This window comes from Gallinula chloropus (assembly GCF_964237585.1).
Source record: "Gallinula chloropus genome assembly, chromosome: 5".
NCBI classification, from domain to species: domain Eukaryota; kingdom Metazoa; phylum Chordata; class Aves; order Gruiformes; family Rallidae; genus Gallinula; species Gallinula chloropus.
In genome coordinates, this window is record NC_140090.1 from 29,575,424 (window position 1) to 29,593,880 (window position 18,457).

At 42.4% G+C, this 18,457-nt stretch overlaps 1 protein-coding gene across 1 annotated transcript in view; it reads right to left on the bottom strand.

Annotated features, from left to right (window-relative positions):
• The window catches only part of SATB2 (SATB homeobox 2), a gene marked incomplete at its 3' end in the record, with an annotated part of 126,641 nt that overhangs the window by 47,158 nt on the left and 61,026 nt on the right, over positions 1-18,457 (bottom strand). Inside the window, exons 6-7 of the mRNA XM_084264786.1 lie at positions 16,725-16,827; positions 3,749-4,221 (exon numbers count right to left, since the gene is read on the bottom strand). Of these exons, the coding sequence (XP_084120912.1) occupies positions 3,749-4,221; positions 16,725-16,827 (576 nt within the window). The remainder of the gene's footprint in view (positions 1-3,748; positions 4,222-16,724; positions 16,828-18,457) is intronic.

An 18,457-nucleotide genomic window follows, 5' to 3' on the forward strand; every position in this document is an offset into this window, starting at 1 on the left:
AGGCAGCACCAGCTCAGGCAAACACAGTCGTGTGCACCACAGTTTTAAATGCTTCAAAGGTTGTGTAGGAATTTCCTACTCATTGGAAAAGGTGTCATTAAAACCACCTTCAATAACTGTTGTTTCTACGGGTCTGAGAACTTTTTCTACCTGTCCTCTTTGCTGAATAAATAGACATTTAGATTCCACAGCAGGGTGAATTATCATGACACTGACTCTCTAAAGATAAAATAAAAAGAAGGGACAGAGGTTATCCCAAGACATTTACTAAAAATACTTTGATGGTTCTTCACACCCAGTTTCAAATATATCTGAAAACGTTCACTTTAGAACTTTCTGCTTTGAAGGAAACTCTCTTCATGGCAAACACAGCCCAGGCCAGCTCCTAACCCAACACCCCGTGCAGTTCTCCTGTGGCACTGCAGGTATGAAGCTGCCTGATGTCCAGTCCCCATCTCAAGAGTAGGACCTCAGTGGGATTTGTCACAAAGCCCGAAGCACTGTTTTCCTGTGCACAGAAAACACGGCTACGGGTACAAGCAACTTTAAGAGGAAGATCTGGATGTTTCACAAGACACCTCTCCTTCTTCTGACCCTCCTCACATCTCCTTCCCACACACACATGCATGAATACATACATGTGTCAGCCATTTGTTCCGATGGATTTAGCCTAGTTTGGATCAAAGCTTCCTCTACTTCATTTAACAGATTTGCTCAGATGGAAGGTCTCAGGGGAGAAATAATGTTAGTAAGAGGGGGTTTTTCAGCATTGAGTATGTAGGTCATTGGACTTTAAAATAAATTAGAGAATAGTTTATCTATTAAACAAGCCTCACAGTACATATTTCATGAAGCTATACTTAATTATAGGCTAATGTGCACCACAGAGGTACCACGAAGAAGATTAAGCAGTGGTCCATAATGCAGTGATTAATACAGTTATTAGCTGCCTGGCATACAGCATCTATTATTTGGTACCATCACGAGAAACAACAGACCTCCAGTTTCAAAGGCTGGCGCCTCCTGCAAAGTGCAACAACCCCAAACATTTCCAGAGAGAAATACACACCTCTCTGCACCTCCTGAGGAAAGGATCCCCAGAGGCAGCAGGAGGAAAGCAAGGAGGTCAGAGTAGACTCGAACTTCCACTTCAAGTGCCTTCTCTACCATGGGTGTGTGGGAACATTCCACATCTACTGTGCAGCACAAGGCAACTCTTCTTAACACTCTGAATAGTCTCTGATGCGAGAGGAGCTTGATTTGAGTTGGAATTAAAAGCTGAGGACAGGGAAGCATAAATAAGTACCTACACTCTTTTGCTACAGTGATGGCTCCTAGGGACATGATGCACTCTGTGTAAGATCCACTGGTCTTCTATATTAAAGCCCTGCAGACTAATGAAACACAGTGGTGAGATGAGCAAATCTTTTATGGATGTTTAAGAACTTTCCTGTTCTGGAATCAGTTTGATGGACTGTACAGTACATCATACTACTTATGATGCAGGACTAAGAGGGAAGTAATTTCTTTCTTTTTGTATAAAATTACATGTCTCGTATCCTGCAATGAAGCAACCAAAATCAGGGAAGATTTTTGTTGGGTTTTTTTGTTAAGAAAAGGTAGAAAAGTTAGTGCAGCCTAAGATAAATGTCAGCGGGAGGACAGGAGGACTGACAAAAACAGTGATACTAGTGCCCCGAATTACAGACCCATTTTATCAACTGAACTTAAATGTAAACTGGTTGGAGGACAGAGCATCACATCCCACTTCCAAGGTGCAGCCCTGCCCAGGAAAGGTGCTTGGCACCTTCTCAAAGGACACTGCCGTGGCATGTCCACTCAGTGCCACTCAGGTCTGCACTCCCAAGGAGCAAGCCTTGCCTGCATGGTTAAAGAGCTGGTGTCCTAAGTCATACGGGGCATTTTCAAAACACCACCAGGTGTGACTGGCCCACAGTCACACTGCCAGGAGCAACTGCAGTTGGGAAGAAACCACATTTCACCCAAAGACCTATTTAGTGTCCTAAAACCACTAGAGATATGCCAGATCACAGCAGGAGGTGGAAAAACACCACACATCACCATGACCACCCCCCAACTCTAAACCATGATGCAGCTGATTTAGTCCCCGTTTCAGATTATCCACCAGGAGTGTGGCACTGTCCCTCCCATGGCTGCTATTAACCAGCATGGGCGGGCACAAGGCTGTGCCGCTGCTGGGCAGAGGCAGAGTGGTCTCTCTCACATGCTGGCCTTTTCCTTCCTGCCCTGGGAAGTCAATACGGAATGGTCAGCCAGTTGTATGCGAGGCTTGGGGTTTCCTAGACTCACAGAATCAAAACCTCACCTCCTTTTCAAGACTATAGCTAGATTGTCCATTTAACACTCAAGCTGTATGACAGCTTTCTCACTGGGGAATGAGCTTTTGGTTTAATGGCAGATTTGGGCATTACCAATCCAGCTCTCCCAGTCGGGCATGTGCTGTGACAGCGGCAAAGCCCTTGCCGGCAGCGGTACTGCTGACCTCCTGCTCAAGTTCAGAATATGTCATCCTGTCGATACCATCTACCTTGATTATACCAGGCTTTATATACAACGGGTTATGATCCCAGAGGGATGAAAAGCTTTTCCAAATTAAAAGCGGCATTTTAAAGAGGAAATACTCATACATTCCTACGTAGCTTTCATTCGATATCCTCAAGGCTAACCCCAGAACTCACAGTCATGTTGATTGGAAGTGAATGTTTTTTCTGAGTGCAGCCATCTTATGAATTTAATGGAAGAAGGGAAGTAATAAAAATGTGCTCTATACTTTAATTAGTTCCCTCATAACATGGCATTTCCAACATGGCAGTGCCAAAGAAAACCATTAATCCAGGAGAACAGACAAAGGCACTGTACGGGGCAAGGGACAGACCTCCTGGAGACACACGTACACACTGTTTTTCTCTTGCTGGTGAAGCTTACCTCAAAGGCCAACTCCAATGGCACGCAACACATTTGTCCCAGTGTAAAATATTAAGCCACTTTCCACTTCTTTAGTCTTGCTACAGAGTATCACAACCGAGAGATCATACTTAGTGTGCTTTGAATGGCAGCAGGACAAGTGTAAAGGGTCTTTCTGAACACACACTGGCCCTGGGTACTCCAGGTGCTAGGCACAACCTGATGCCATTTCGCATCATTCCAGCATCGGCACTTCACTAGGTGAGTGAGAAAACCCGTGTCAAGTGTATGAAAACAAACACGATTGGCTGCAAATGGCAGACGTCCCTGCCAGCAGCCTTTGGGCCCCTGCACACTTGTGTCATACATTCCTTGTGGCAGTAGCCTCTGGCAATAGTTGTGGCGTAGCACAGGGAGGAACTGAGGAAGTGACAGAAGCCCCAAGACACCTCTGACTCTCACAGTCTCTTGTTACCTCTTCCTGGCTATCACGCAGGGGCAGATGTGGCAGTTTCTAACCACGGACAGGAACTCGGGGGAGAACTCACATGAGCAGAAATACTGCTAGAGAACAAAGCTTGGGGAATTGGAACAGGGGTGACCAAATGCAAATCATTAGCTGTCCCAGTAAGAAACAGTCTTATTCAGTCCTGACCAAGAGTCTGGGGGGGGAAAACCAGAGAGTGGCTTGACCTGTTTCTCTGACACACCTCCTGCTTTGATCTGCAACAACCATACAGCCCCGCAAGGACCACATCTTTGCCCCATCACCACTTCTTGGTCATAGAATAGAAATTGATACCTGTGTGCGGTTGAATGCTACTCTTGCAAAGACAGCTTGAGACACACTGGCTCTCTTCAGCTCATCTCTGACTTGCTGGTAAATATCTGGAGAGACTTCCACTGAAGAATTTGATGGCTCTGGTTTGACAGCTCTAGGGATGGGTGGATGATTCAAGAATTGCTGGTTGATAGCTTGTGGGTGCTGGTGAGCCAATAGCCGGCTGACAGCAATCTGTTGGTTTATCAGATGGGCCATCGCTATCTGCTGCCTCACCAGTTGCGGACTGAGCTGAGGAGACAGGAGCCCGGGGTTTATCATTGTCTGCATCGTTGGCACTTGGTTTCGGATTGGAGTACTGTGATGAATTTGGCCATGAGGAGACTGATCGTTACTTTTTCCCAAGGTTGCCAGCTGGTTGATATTTGGTAAGTGCATGGGACGTTGACCAAGAACACAATAGTCTGAAAGGTTTTCTCTTTCCACTCTTTCCACTGTTAAAAAGAGAAAAATTTGTTTACTGTCATTTCAGTTTGCACTTGTAAGAGGACTGTCAGGGTAAGGGTTACTGCAGGGCACTGTACACAACAGCACCTGCTTTAGTTTACATATCTACACTTGCATAAGAGCTTCACAGAAACATAAGCAAAAGCAGCACTAAGTAAAAGCAACAACAATCATTAACATTCCTTTGGACTCCTCAGGTGTCACTCAGTGCTCAGGAAGCACCTTATCAAACTGGTAGCCGGTACCCTCTCCTGCCACATTTCCTAAAGAAACTAGCTGGGACTTTTCCACTTACACAATCACCAACTTTTGAATCTGTCACAACAAACTCAGTAACTTTTAAAAGGGGTGAATGTTTCACAATCACTGGCAGCAAGGTGAAGGAAAGAAACCCAAGTGACTATCCACACACAAAGGCCCCATGGAAACCAGACAGCCCTGTGCAGCTCATGGCACAGCTTCTCATTACAGACCCCTGCTACATGCTCTGCCTTGCCTTGCATGTGGATTAAGTTATCTGGTAAAATCAATTCACCCAGGGGCACTACAGCAGCACTGTGATGCTTGTACAAAAGCACACTACAAACCCAACCAATTGTCACACAGGAAAAGGTTGAAGAGATGTTCCTGCACCCAAAGTGTCCTCTCTGTGATTCTACCCTGAAACCCTAAAGCATCTCTGCATGAATGGCCACTTTAAGGAAGCGGCTTCACTCCCTTCAAAGAAACCTTTGTTTAGCATAACAAAGACCTGTGATCTTCAAGTGACACCGTGCTACAAAAAATGAAACGCTGCACACAAAATGCATATACTGTAATTTTATACAGGTATATGTTCTGTCCCTTTCAAATATCTTTTCCTCTAACTGTAAAACTAAATGCACATATTGCCAGACTAAATTTCCTCTAAAGGTAATTGTTGAAACAGGAAATTAAGTTTAAAAAGCATGTAAATATAGGTATTACTTGGGTAATTTTGAGCAACCAGAAGTCATTATACAGTGGGTTACCGATTCCTTAAGCCTCACTAGATGCAATTGGACAGGCAGTTAATTATATGTATCAATCTGATACAAAAGGGTTCAGGGACACACACCATCCAACTAGAAAACTACTGTCTTGTCCCTGTATTGCTTTCTCAGCAAATAACAAGATAAGATTTATTTCATAAATGCCATAATACCATTATAACTTGGGTAATGATTAACAACTGTACAAGGCGTTAAACTCCTTTAAAAAACTTAATCTATGTAAAACCTTGAAGCTTTACACAGCTAATACTCAGGACGACAGTTTACTGCTGACTTTCTCTGTTTCCTTCTACATAGAAAGACAGCTCTTTTCACCTTCCAGAGTCAATCTCAGACAGGGAGGTCTGAATTCGCACTGGGGAGGGAGTCATGCCCTCAACACACACCAACACACACAGTTACTATCTTTGGATCTGCCATCCCAGAACATCACAAGTACTTAATTTTACAACTAGGTGAATTGGTACCCAGGATTTTCTTGTAAGAAATTTTAATTTGCTCTTCCCACTCATTTAAAGGAAAAAACCCTAAACATCTTTAAACTTCTATAAAATAATTGCTTTACAAAACTTGCTGAAGATGAAGCCTTTCTAAGGAAGTTATTTACTCCATTTTCCCAGAAAAGTCAATGTTTCAACCCAACTGATCTTCTAAAGAAACATTTATTTGTGCAGTATATTTAAACTATGAAATGCAACACAATACATGCAATACACAAAAACTACAGTGAGCAAATGACCGCTTTGGTAGTTACTCCCATCCTGCCAGAGACATAACACAGTATTTCAGTTTGCTGAAAAGCTTGAAAATCCCTGCTCCTTGTGATGTCATAGCCCCCCCTGAACACCAGGTACAGAAGGCTCTACACCCATAGTCTCAGGCTTTAGGAGCAGACTTGCAATCGATGTGACGTATGACACAGGAGCAGTGTTAATACCAGGGACGGACCCGGCATTGATACAGAGATGTCACGCGTGGGCTGGGAGCAGGAAGTGGCCCCAGACCACGTGTGACACGGACAATCCCGAGCCAAGACGGCCGTGCCAGCTATTGTGTCCTCAGCCTCTCTGCGGTGAGACGGCACCTGAGTCATGCCGTTAAGGACACGCCACCGCCAGCACAAGCAAATGCAGTTGTTCCAAAGGTGCAGTAGCTACACTGCAATCAGGAATTGATCTGATGTAAATACAATAAAGATGTTGCTCAGTGTACATGAAATACTTGGAGCATCCTGCTGAAAGAAAACACACTTAAGAACTACTTTTGGTCTTCATTTACACCCCTGGAAATCCAGAGTCCTTCCACTAGGAGTTTCAGAAGAGCTGAAGTAAGTCCTGAACTATTTTGTAGTTCAAGAAACACACAGAGAATAAGTCACTGAAACCAACAAATTACTACTTGTTAGAACACAGAAACAGTAACCAAGTGTTTTTGAAAACTTGGTGAGAAATAAATATAAATAACATTCACTTTCTGGGCTGAACCACATTTGCCAAGTTTCCACCCACTCCTGACTTTTGTGCCAAGTTATAAACCCCTATAAAAATAAAGTTTAAGATTAAAAGGCTGCCAGGCTGTTAATCTCTGTAGTGCTACTTGGAATTACAATTACACAGAGACATCACCTGACCTGCTTCCCTAGGTATATTTTTCCCTTATTATCAGTTTCCTTTTTCGATCACATTAGACTATACAGCCGTGCATATACTCCCAATAAACAAACCAGATTCTAGTCACTTCAACCACTTCAATAATAAAAGGTTACCATTAACAGTTACGCTGGATGGAAAAAATGTGCATTACTCAACTCCTCAAGACTCCTTCCTTCTCTAACACATTGCCCGTATCAGATTCCCTGTTCTTCTTTGGTAACTACGGGCTGGTCAGGCTCTGCAGGGCTGGACAGGAGAGAGCCTGCAACAGCCCCGAGATGGAGACTGGCACTGCCCTGGGAGACAGGCCAGATTGCTGGCAATGCTCGAAGAAAAAAGGCACACAGGAGCCACAAAGCTGCAGTGACACCGATGTTCTGCCACAGATCTTCTCAAGACAGGGCTCTTCCATTTGCACCCTCAATTTTCCGTGTTCCTGTCCCATTACAGAATTCCCTTATCCTCCCCTTGTTTGCTGTTGCTCCACTCAAACTGGGGATGTGATTGCAGCTCTTACAGTCCTGCATGAACTCACTGATACTTGAATATACTGGAATACAAAGCAGTGAAGACAGAGCAGCAGGACCTGAAACTGGGAAGGAAGGGAAAAGCTCCACAGACATGTGGCTACATTCAAGTACTACTGGCAGCCCTCTGCCAGTGCTAGCAGTTAAACAACAGCCAGTCCAGGAGGCTGTTACCCACCTCCACCTGTGGTGTGACCACAGCAAAAGACATGGCAGGGTTCCCCCTCTTCTCTCTGCATCAAACTGTCTGGTATACAGCTCTGCAGCTCTTTGCTTGAAGAGCCCTTTTAAACCAAGCAGAACGCTGCTGACGTGCTTCAGAGCCACCCACCCTTCTGAAGCACTATGCAAGCAGATTCAAGGTGTCTGGCCCACAGGTACTGTGCCAAGCTCAGTGAGCAGCTCTCAGAGCACTCTAGGACAGTGTCTGCCCTTCGCTTTCCTACACTCCTCTACAACATGTCACTACCTCTACAGAACAGGCAGAAACCAACATAATCCCCAGAATGGGAGCAGCAAATTGTCATATTTCAATGTTTCTTTCTCTTCTTATAATGATTACCACGTGTGTCAATGTATTTCAACTCCATACTGAGTTAGAAACTTCCTGGATACAGCACAAAAGCAATCCAGTGCACCCTTCCCCTGTGTGATGCTCTTAACCTCTACCCAGATCTTCCTTGAACAGTCAAGCAGCTGACGCAGTCCACAGCACAATAGCTTGGGGTGGTCTGCATGCAACTTTCCATTTGAAATAAAACCAGCTCAAAAGATTTAAAATAAGATTTATTTCTCCACCTTCCCTTCCCCTCACCCTTTATTTTCACTGAGTTGTTAATAGGAACATTCTGAGAGCCTGTGGGGCATTTGGGGCTTATGAGTGGCACTGAATTGACTGACAGCACTGGAAACCAAATTCCTACGCACAATAACGGATGTGGCAGGGAGAGCAAGAGGGTAACACGTCTCCCAGCACTGCACCACAGTGGGGGGACACAGGACCCGCCAGCACCCATGACCCAGCAAGTCCTGAACTGTTCAGTCCTACAAGCACACAGGCACTTTGCCCCAGAGTAGGAAGAGGCTGGTAAAGAAATGTTTTGTAATAAGTTACTAGCCAGCAGAATTACCATGCTTCAATTGTGACAGGATGTCACCACCCAGGGCTTCTCTCCAGTGCTTCTGCTTCAGAATTTGCTTCTTTGTTTTATTTATTATTTAAAACCTGGCGATCATAATAGACATTACCAGCAGTGGTCATGGCCAAACAGGGAGAGGTCTGTGAACTGCCGTGTGTCCCACACTCAGCCTGAGACAGAAAGGTTCCCACAATTTCTCCTGGCTTACCACCATCCTACTCACTGGAGCAAGACTTGAACTTTGGAGCTGTGCTTGGGGGACAAAGCAGTCTCTGGCACAGTACCCACCCTTTGCCTGGGTGAGACAGGCCTGCTGCATTATACGTACCCTCTTGCCTACACTACATAATTATGAATTACCACTTTGTAAATAACAGAACCACTCCAGAGCACAGGAGGTGCTTTTAAAGTGGTAATTCTGTATCTTTTAATCTACAATTAGGATAATTACTTATTTCTTTTAATCACAGACCACTTAACCACTTCAGTGCAAAGGGCTGCTCTGAGGAGTCTCCTTTTCGTTCAACATCTAATCTTCAAATTTACCCAAAGTCATTCAGTGACTTCATTCACTGTCTGATCTCTGCCGGGCCATTTGCTCCTGCAGTCAGGACTGGAGAAGCAGCAGGTTGACTGGAGAGGCAGATTTGACAAGAAGTTGTAACTTTTAAAAAAACTTTCCCTTCCTCTACTCCTGCTGGATAGCAAATAACCTCAAACTAGCCGTACAGCACATGCAGAAATTGTTTGGCCGCTGGCTGTGGGTAGCAAAGGCCTTTGTCCAAGCCTAATGGAAAACAGACAGGAAAGGCCATTGTCTGCTTCGTTGTGTTGCAAATCATTCAGTTCCCACCACAGTACAAATCACTATTTTTCTATTGAGAACAGTCACTAACACTGGATCAGCATCAGTTGCAGGTGAGCTGGGCAGAGTGTACTAATGTTACTGACTCCCTCTGTGCAGCTGACCTGCAACTTCCCTTGCCCTAAAGACGAGATCCAAGGCATCCCTTGGGATGCAGAGATGTTAACATGTTTTCTGTCAGTTCTGCTTAAACATAGTAAGCTGTATTCTCCCAGTGGACTGCACTGGGCTGCACCACTTCCAAAGATGCCTGTCAGCAGAGAAGAATTTAACCCATGGCCTTGTTTTTAGATTACTTTTGGGTTACTGTACAGGTTCAAGATAACACACAGAAGTATGAACTCAGTTCTTCATAATCATGTTAACATTGTTTGTAGACAGAACATGCCAGATCCATCTGGCAGAGAAAAACAAGACATTGAAGGTGCTTTAGTGACTACATGGTCTAAGGTGAAATGAAAAAGGAGAAGCAGCAGAGAGTACTGGTGTAGATGGGCTGATGATCTCATGTTATACAAAATTATCTCCTTTCCTGCCAAACTACTGTGACTGCAGTCTGTCCTGCTATTAAAGTTCTAACCCCCAGTGGGCACCTCAAGAGGGAGGCACCAACCTCCTAGAATATCCAGATAATTGCCCAATCCCTCCAGGAGATACATAGGCATCTCCTTCTGACTCACAGCATCAGAGATGGCTACAAGAATGAGACAGAACACAAACAATGGCAAGCTTACAAACTCTTCAGGTACCCTGAGGAAACAGAATTCAGTTCTGCTCTCTGAGCTCTGTATTGCATGGAACCCACCCGAGCACAGCCAGCTACCCTGCAGCTTTCACACCAGGAAAAGCTCATGCCTGGTCCTAAGCTTCAGGTCTTCCTCTCTTATCTTCACTAATGCTTACCTTCTAAAAATTCCTTTCTTTTCGAGCTATCACATTGTTTGGCAGCACATACTTACTTTTTAAATCTGAAGGAAAATTCATTTTGAGAGTCTGCCAATTAAAAGTGTTTGCTTCTCAAAAAAATGAGTAAGACTGTTCTTTATGAACAATTTGAAAGTGGCTGGACAGAAATCCCAGCCTCACCACACAACTGGTCCTCACTGAGAAAAGCACTTGCTTGGAGCTGGAGACATTTTAAACCCTTCAAGTTGGGAGATGTTATTTGGACAGATTTGGTCAGCATCTCTTAATTAAAGCTCTACTGTCCCTGCACAGGGACAGGACGCAGGACGGTGGCTAGGCAGAGGCAGCTTCTCTACAGAAAGGTTTCCAACCTTTGCTGTACTGACAAAGTTCCCTAAAGCAGCCATGGGTGCAGCTGCAGCCACACACAGGCGCAAGAGATGGCGTTCAGCTAACCGCATGGACCCTTCTGCCGCCACTCCTGCGCTAGACAGAGCTGCTGAAAGCTGAATTTCATATTGTATGTATTTACTGTAGATAAAAGTTAAGCTTAAGTTAAGACCAAAAAAAACCCCAAACCCCCAAAACCCAGAGAGTGTGTTTTAATTCTCTTCAGAAAGAGGAATAGCCAAGAGGGCCACAACTCATAAAGCTCCTGGAAGCACTGCAGTGGGTAAATTGTTTCTTAACAATACACACACACACACAAATCCCCCAAATGGCACTTAACATAAGGGACAACGCTGAAATACAAAATGCTAACATGGGTGTGGAAAACAGCAGCCAAGGGGTCTATAACTCTTGCTGAATCGTGACAACTTTAAACTTATATTCAAAGAGAGATGCCACTTCTTCCCCGCCACCAATGCAGACCGGTGAACTACTTTCCTCATAAAACAGCACAGTGGACCACAGGCTAAGAGGATGTCTCTTGAGTCAGGTCATGTATGTCATCTAGACGCTGAAAAGCTTGCCTGCAAGTGGTTTTATTTTCTTTCCTTTTTCCTTAAGAAAGTGAGGAAAGCCCTATTTTTAGTGAATAAATATACAGTTAGGAGTGTAACAGTAAGCCAAGGAAAAATTACAGCAATGTCAAGAGCCACGCAGCTGACCTGAATGACCCTAAACTGGTTTAGTGCCAGAGCCACGACTAATATCCAAACAAGACATGAAATTATGTCTTTTTAAAAAACTTAACATTTCTGCCTCAATCTGTTAGTTAGAAAAGCTAAAGGTCGAGATCTATAAATGCATACATATACACATACATACATACATATATATATAAACCCCTCTATTTACATAGAGAGATATATATACCACATGCCTACAGCAATAAATAAGGATTTTTTTAAAAGTCAAAAATACTGCTTGGGGAAGATCTGGTGTGCCTTTTCATGAGGCTTCCACAACATCTGCTTCAGAGGAACAATTAAAAACTATTCCTCAAAGCCCATAATGACAATTTTTCCCAGACTGGCGTTGGCATTATCACCACGCCACAGTCCGAGGTTCCTTCACCCTGGAAATGATAAAGCTGGGGACCCTTCTGAATCTTGTTTCTAACCTATTTCAATGTACAACAGCCTCTAGAATACATTGTATGAAAACCAGATTGCTCTGCCTATCCATTATGGGAAGCAAGCAAACATACTTTGAGGAATAAAACAGCACACAAACAACAAATCAGTAATATTGGAAAAATCAAAGTGCAGCCAAAGCAAATTCTCAATTTAAGGAAACTATGAAAGCTGTTTCTTATGCTCCGGATGTGTTGAAATAGAAATAACTGAGCCCTCCTCCTTTAAACTGAAGAGCCTCATCATTCCATAAAGACTTTGAGACAGCCACAGTCTCAAAACTCACATCCACATAAGCTGTATTTTGACAGCCATTGATGGCAGGAGCAAAGATGAACTGTTCTTAATACACAAAGAAAATATGTCTGTCCTTTTTTTTTTTTTTTAAGTTCAAAATGTATTTATTTCTCCCCTCTGCCTTCCTAAATTCCTCCCACCAAGCTAATTTGTGTCATCAGGCAAAAGAAAAAATTCACACCAGTTAAGAGTGTCAGTTGTGAAAGAATTTTGATACAGTGATAGCCCTCCAGATAAAAATAGAAAGCATGACACTTTCAAGTGAAATATCTATTGAGAAATAGAGCTAAAAAATACTTGAAATGCTATGAACCCAAAACACTGGGCAATGAGTATCCCTTGACAGCAATCTGAGTTGCATGGCAAAGTTCTGAAATATTTCTCTCCATATACACAGTTTATAGATACAGTTATATATGTATATAGTTACTTTAAAAGTCTTATATTTATTTCTGTATCTATTTTTTAATCAAATTAAGAATCAATGCAAGCCTTTTAAACAACTACTCAAGTCCTGAATTTCAACAGTGTTGAATACCTTCTCTCAGCTTCAGCAAGTTCAGCATCTAGGGAAACCAGACGAGTGGTACTCGGATTGAGAGGGGCTGGGCAGGAAGAGGACAGTTTGAGAACTACTGCACTAAGCCACTGCTGTATAGTTGTCATCAATTAATACAGAATCTTTATTAAGAAGGGGGAACACTGATTCATCAATTCAAGTTTGTTTAAACACCCTTAAACCCCATTACGTACACACAACTGTACTAAAACACCTTGCATCCCTCAAAAAGAAGAAATTAAAAGTAAATAATTAAAAAAAAGGCTTCACACAGCAATATTAAATTCATTCACGGTGCATACCAAATTACAATACAAACTAGATAGCTTAATTACCACCCCGAATAATTAGAGACATCCATGAGGGAAAGAGATAGCTCACAGAACATTTTGCCTCCCAATTACTGTGTATTTTCCATGAGAACTGTGTTAACACAAGCTCTCCTTCAAATACATCCGTGTCCCCCAAGGAGAGTGGAAAGAGAGGGCACCCTCTGACAAATGCAATGGTCTCCTCACACGTATCCCAAGAAGTAAGCTGTGAACAAGGGGGAGACAAAAAGCCTCCAGCCTCACAGCAGCCAATTCCCAAATCTGTCTGTGTACTAACTCTCGTGCCGCTGAGTAAACTGTGAATGTCTTAAAACCTTAAGGGGCTGGGCTGGGGTGGGAGAGAAAATTCAAGCAGAATTTTATCCTAGCATCGTCTTGTCACAAGACAAAATTACCATGCTGAGCTGAACTAACCGAAAACTTTTTATAAATTACAAGCATAAATAGTTTAGCTGTCTTTTCGGTGAGTTCAACAGAATGCACACTGAGAATGTTTACTTGAGATTTGATACAATTCCATTTGTGTACAGCTTTTACATCTGTTGCTAATGATATCAGATTATTGATTGTTCACTTTCTTATATTTATTTAAACATTAACTACATACTCGGCAACCTGATGCTTTTCTTTTTCTTTCCAGAGAACTTTTTATTTTTGCCTGGCTTCAGTTGTAATTACTTTGATCTTCCAGAGTACATAATTATTTTACTGTTTATTTATTTCTATGGGAGAGGAAAAAAGTTTGACCTAGGAGATCTATATGTGGCAATTTGTAACAGAATCACATAGCTTATGTTTAGGAAATCATGGTTTTGATTAAGAAGCAACCATTTAGTTCCCACTGTTTTATTAAAACAGACATTAGCAGATAATAGGAAACACATTTAACACTGTAGGCTGCATTTAGTTTGCAATGTCAATAAAGTTGTTTTGAAGCCCCTTCCTATTTTGTATTTAATGCAGCTCATGTGAGTTGTTTTCTGCTTTTACTCTCTACTGACCAGCTCTAGAGCTACCCATGGATATTGGCGCTGGTCCCAAGGACCCTAAGTCATAGTTTTGCTCATTCTATCCAGTCTAGACCTGAAAAATTAATTGCTGCATCATCTGTCCACCATCATGGAAAACCTAAGTACTCTTTAAAAATGATTATTAAAGGACTATGTGATGACTGAAGCATCAACTCAGGTCACTGACTTCGCATACTGAGCTGTCCTGTAGGAATATCTGGCTACAGAACAGAAACAAAACGTCCTGAAAACAGAGATGCTGAGAGATTGAAGCCACCCAAAGAAGTGCAGAAGTCTTCCTGTTTTCAGGAGGTTTAGATTACTGCCCTGAAATTGCACGGCTGTTTATTCTCCATGCACCACTGTACCTGCCATAGACTCTTTGTTTTCTCTCCCACTTGTATGGTTGATGAATCAACACTACTTGAACTGCTTTATAGCAGCTTGTGTTTACTTCACACATACCTTAACCTTCCTTTTTCTCCTCCTACTAGCACACACACTTCCAAACAGCAACGACTGGCTGTGTCTCTTTGAATAGCACTGATACAGAGTTATCTGGCAAACTCTTCAGGTTTGGATCCTTGACCTCTTGATTGAGGTCTCATCCTGCTTTTACTGCACTTAACAATTTAACTGTGCACTTACTAAGTAAAAAAAGTAAGAGCTTAAAGAATTCAATGCTCTAAGCATGGAAGAAAGTGGAAGACATCAACATACTAGAAACACTCAGAAGCCATAGTGGCATCTCTACAGTGAAGAACACTACAGTTAAGGACTTCTAGTGCCTCTGCAACTGGCACCCTTGCCCAGTTTGGAAAAAAAGCAAAAAAAAAAAAAAGCAAAAAAAAGTCTGTCTCTGTTCTCCTAGAACAGCAAGTAAAAGCGAACGGTGATGACCTTGAAGCTGTTTGATTCCTTTGATTGTTTTTTAACCAAGAGGATATGTTAGAGCTCTTCAAACAAAATTCTTTTATTAAGAGACACCATTTAAAGAAAATAAACACTTCTGAGACACACAATGGCAATTTAGACAGAGAAGAAACTATCCAGTTTGTTTGGCATAAGGGTAACCATGTACTAAAATGTCCAATCAACATTTTCACTTCAAGCCTAAATCGTTTTAATAGGTGAAAAGCAACACTTCCACTTCCTCATCTGCACTGTTACCCCACTCCTGCCTGAACAATCTTCCTTCTAGACACAAGTAATTTTACCAGAAAACATTCTTCTTCCCTCCCTCCCCCTCCCCCCCATGAGAATCTAATCACTGCACAGGCCTGAGCATCTTACAGGTATCCTTTGCACAAGCCAGACGTGCAGAGAAAAAACAGATGCCTCAGAAACTTGTTCTGATATTATAAGCAATTTTGGTTTATGTATTCCTAATTCAAGCAACAGCCTCTTTATGGTATTATTATGCAGATTTCTGGTCTATCCTATGGAAGCTAAACAAGCAACCTTTCACAGCTCATGTATGCCAGTCTTTTAAGAGAAAAAAGGACATCAGACTCTTTTTGAAAGATGCTAATCTTCACAGGACTAAAAATACAATGGCTTCTCAAGAAGGACAGGACGTTGTCCTAGTTCTGCATACTGCTTGTGAATCCTGTTATGATTTCCTGGCCACAGAATGGATCACAGACAGTAACAAAAAAAATAGCTTATGTCTTCTTTCAGACAAGGAATCTCCCCTTCAGTAATGTAACAGAGAGAAAAACTAGAAAAAACCCATCACATGGTAAAGCTAATCTCCAAGGCTGATGGACATCTGGGGAGAGAGGAGCCAGTTAGCACTGTGAAAACGCTTTTGACTATCCCCAAACCCCTGCACAAAGCACATGTGTGTTTTAAAACAAAACAGACCCACCAAAACAAAGGGTCCGCTACGCACACAAGCCCCTTCCCAAAGCAAGGGATGAAGAAAAGAACAAACTACATATGATGGATGCTTGTCACATCACCTCATGTACTACTAGAAGGTGACCAGACATTGCAGTGGTGAGAGTGGGATGAACTTATGTAGAATATTTTTACTGCTTCAGGTAACACAATTCTGCTGCAGGAAAAATACAAAGAACGGCTATTTTCACCTGAACTTCAGTGGGTGCAGCACCTCGGTGTTTAGCAACCCCTTCTAACAATCATGTATTAAATGCATCAGTGGTACCAATTCCACAGGATATATAGTACTGACAACAGAGAGCAAGGGCAAGTGTAACTTAAGGCAGTTTTCTAGCTTTCATGAATAAAAGGCCACTAAGGTAATTTACACAGCAATTTAACTTTTAAATCCAGAGCTACCAGAACTCTTTTTTTTCCAAAACATTTTAGCTTAATTCAAAACACAGCTGATCTTTCAGCACAGCTAAATGGGATATTTTAAGCATGTTTTAAATGGTCTGTGTTTTCACGCCAGCCTTGTTTGTAAAGAATCAAATTTAATTTCAAATGTGCTGTGACTGTGCCCTCTTTGTAGACAAATTCACTAATACTATTATAGTTTATTATCACTTTTACTTAAAGCAAATAATCTCAAACTGTCAGCAGAAGTTCAAGAACTTAGAAAGGCGCAAAAAAAAATCAATTTACCTTTAATCTTCTTGTACTTTTTGTACCATCTCCCAAACTCCTGGCACTTGGTTGCTGACACATTGGCATAGTACGTGCTATTTACAATGGATGAAATCATACTCTGAAAGTACAGAAAGAAAGACAAAAAATGTTTTAAAATATCTTGCACAGTTATATATCTTTTCCAGGGACAGCGAATGACATGCGAGCGCACAATGATCATCTGTTTCCAACTTTAAAACCAAAAGAAGTGCCTGATGAGTACACAAAATTGGTTTTATTTTTCATTCTATAACCCCAGCCATAATTAAAATTAGAAAATAATTATTATATTTTGCATAAAGATGAAAATAAAAAGATGCCCTACAAACCTAGACTGAGACCTGCAGCTCACACGAAAGGGGCAGCTCTACTTGTTCTTGTGACATTACACTATGTGAACTTCAGTTGCATAACAACAGGCAGTGCCACGCTGGGGAACACATGCTCACCGCACCCGAGTAAGATCAGGCACCATTTAGGAACCAGATCCTAAAGGTAAGATTAGATGCTCCAGCATGCCTAATCCAAATAATGCTTTTCAGATGTCTCTGTTCTGCTTCCAAATGCAGCGAGGCCACACAGCCAAGAAGCGGAGAACATCCGTGCTACTCGCAGCAGAACAACAGTTAGGCAAATAAGTTAAATTAATGTAATTTATAGAAACGTGTGATTAGCCCTTGTGTGAAAAATCACGCAAAAGAGGAATTAATAGTGCCATTTGGAGCGACAGGAACTACACACACCACAATGCAGAACAGCCGAAACCCACAAAAAGCCTCAACACAAGTGAAATAGAACTTGCTGAACCACCAGCCCTCTCTTCTACTTGCAAATTCGCTCTAAGTGACTCTCGGTAAAAGCCAGTTGAAGCTGAGAGAAGCAGAGTTGTTTTGCAGCACCTGATACTCATAAAAATTGTTTATATCTGTTTACAGTTTATATCTGTAATGTCTCTCCCCATAGGGTGGGAAGAGCCTGGTTACTGGTAGTTCTTCCTTTCTTTTGCTCCCTGTTCCTTTCATCCATTCTATAGAGGAGGCATCTTTTTAACAACAACACTTTGCTTTCTTGCCCTACTAGCCCCCCAACTCTACCAGGGTCAAATGGTTCCCAGCAAGCAATGCAATCGACCACCACTGACACACAGGAGCCAATGCACCATCTTCAGAAATCTCATTTTCCTTATGCCCTTCTTCCTCACTTACACCAAAGCTCAGAAAAAGCCCTGGGACACTGTGTGACCTTTCTGCACAGATGAAAGACAGAGGATGATCTCACAGCTCCAACAAACTACTGACCACAGCCTCAAGCTCTGGCCCACCAGCTCCTGCAGGCTCTTGTGCAAAAACAGGATCTTGGCCATCTCTGAGAGCTACCAGGCTTACACACTGGCTTTCTCAATTTTAACAGTGCTTTAAAAGCACAAACACTCCTATCCAGATTCATCCAGCCTTCTCCCCAATTCACTTCACTATCACAGGACTCCAGCTGTTCCTGAATTGTGCAGTTTTGGGGACGTAAAAAAAAGCAAGGAAAACTGAGACTTGGGATAACTGGGCAGTGCAGACCAGTTTCAATCGTCAACAGGTCATTAACATCTCAGTAAAGAGGCTCTTCTGCCTTTTTGCTTTAACTTCTCTCCACTTGAAAGCTGCTACGGTGCACTGCAGTAGAGTCTGAAGGTTATGAAGTTAGAGACTTTTTAAATA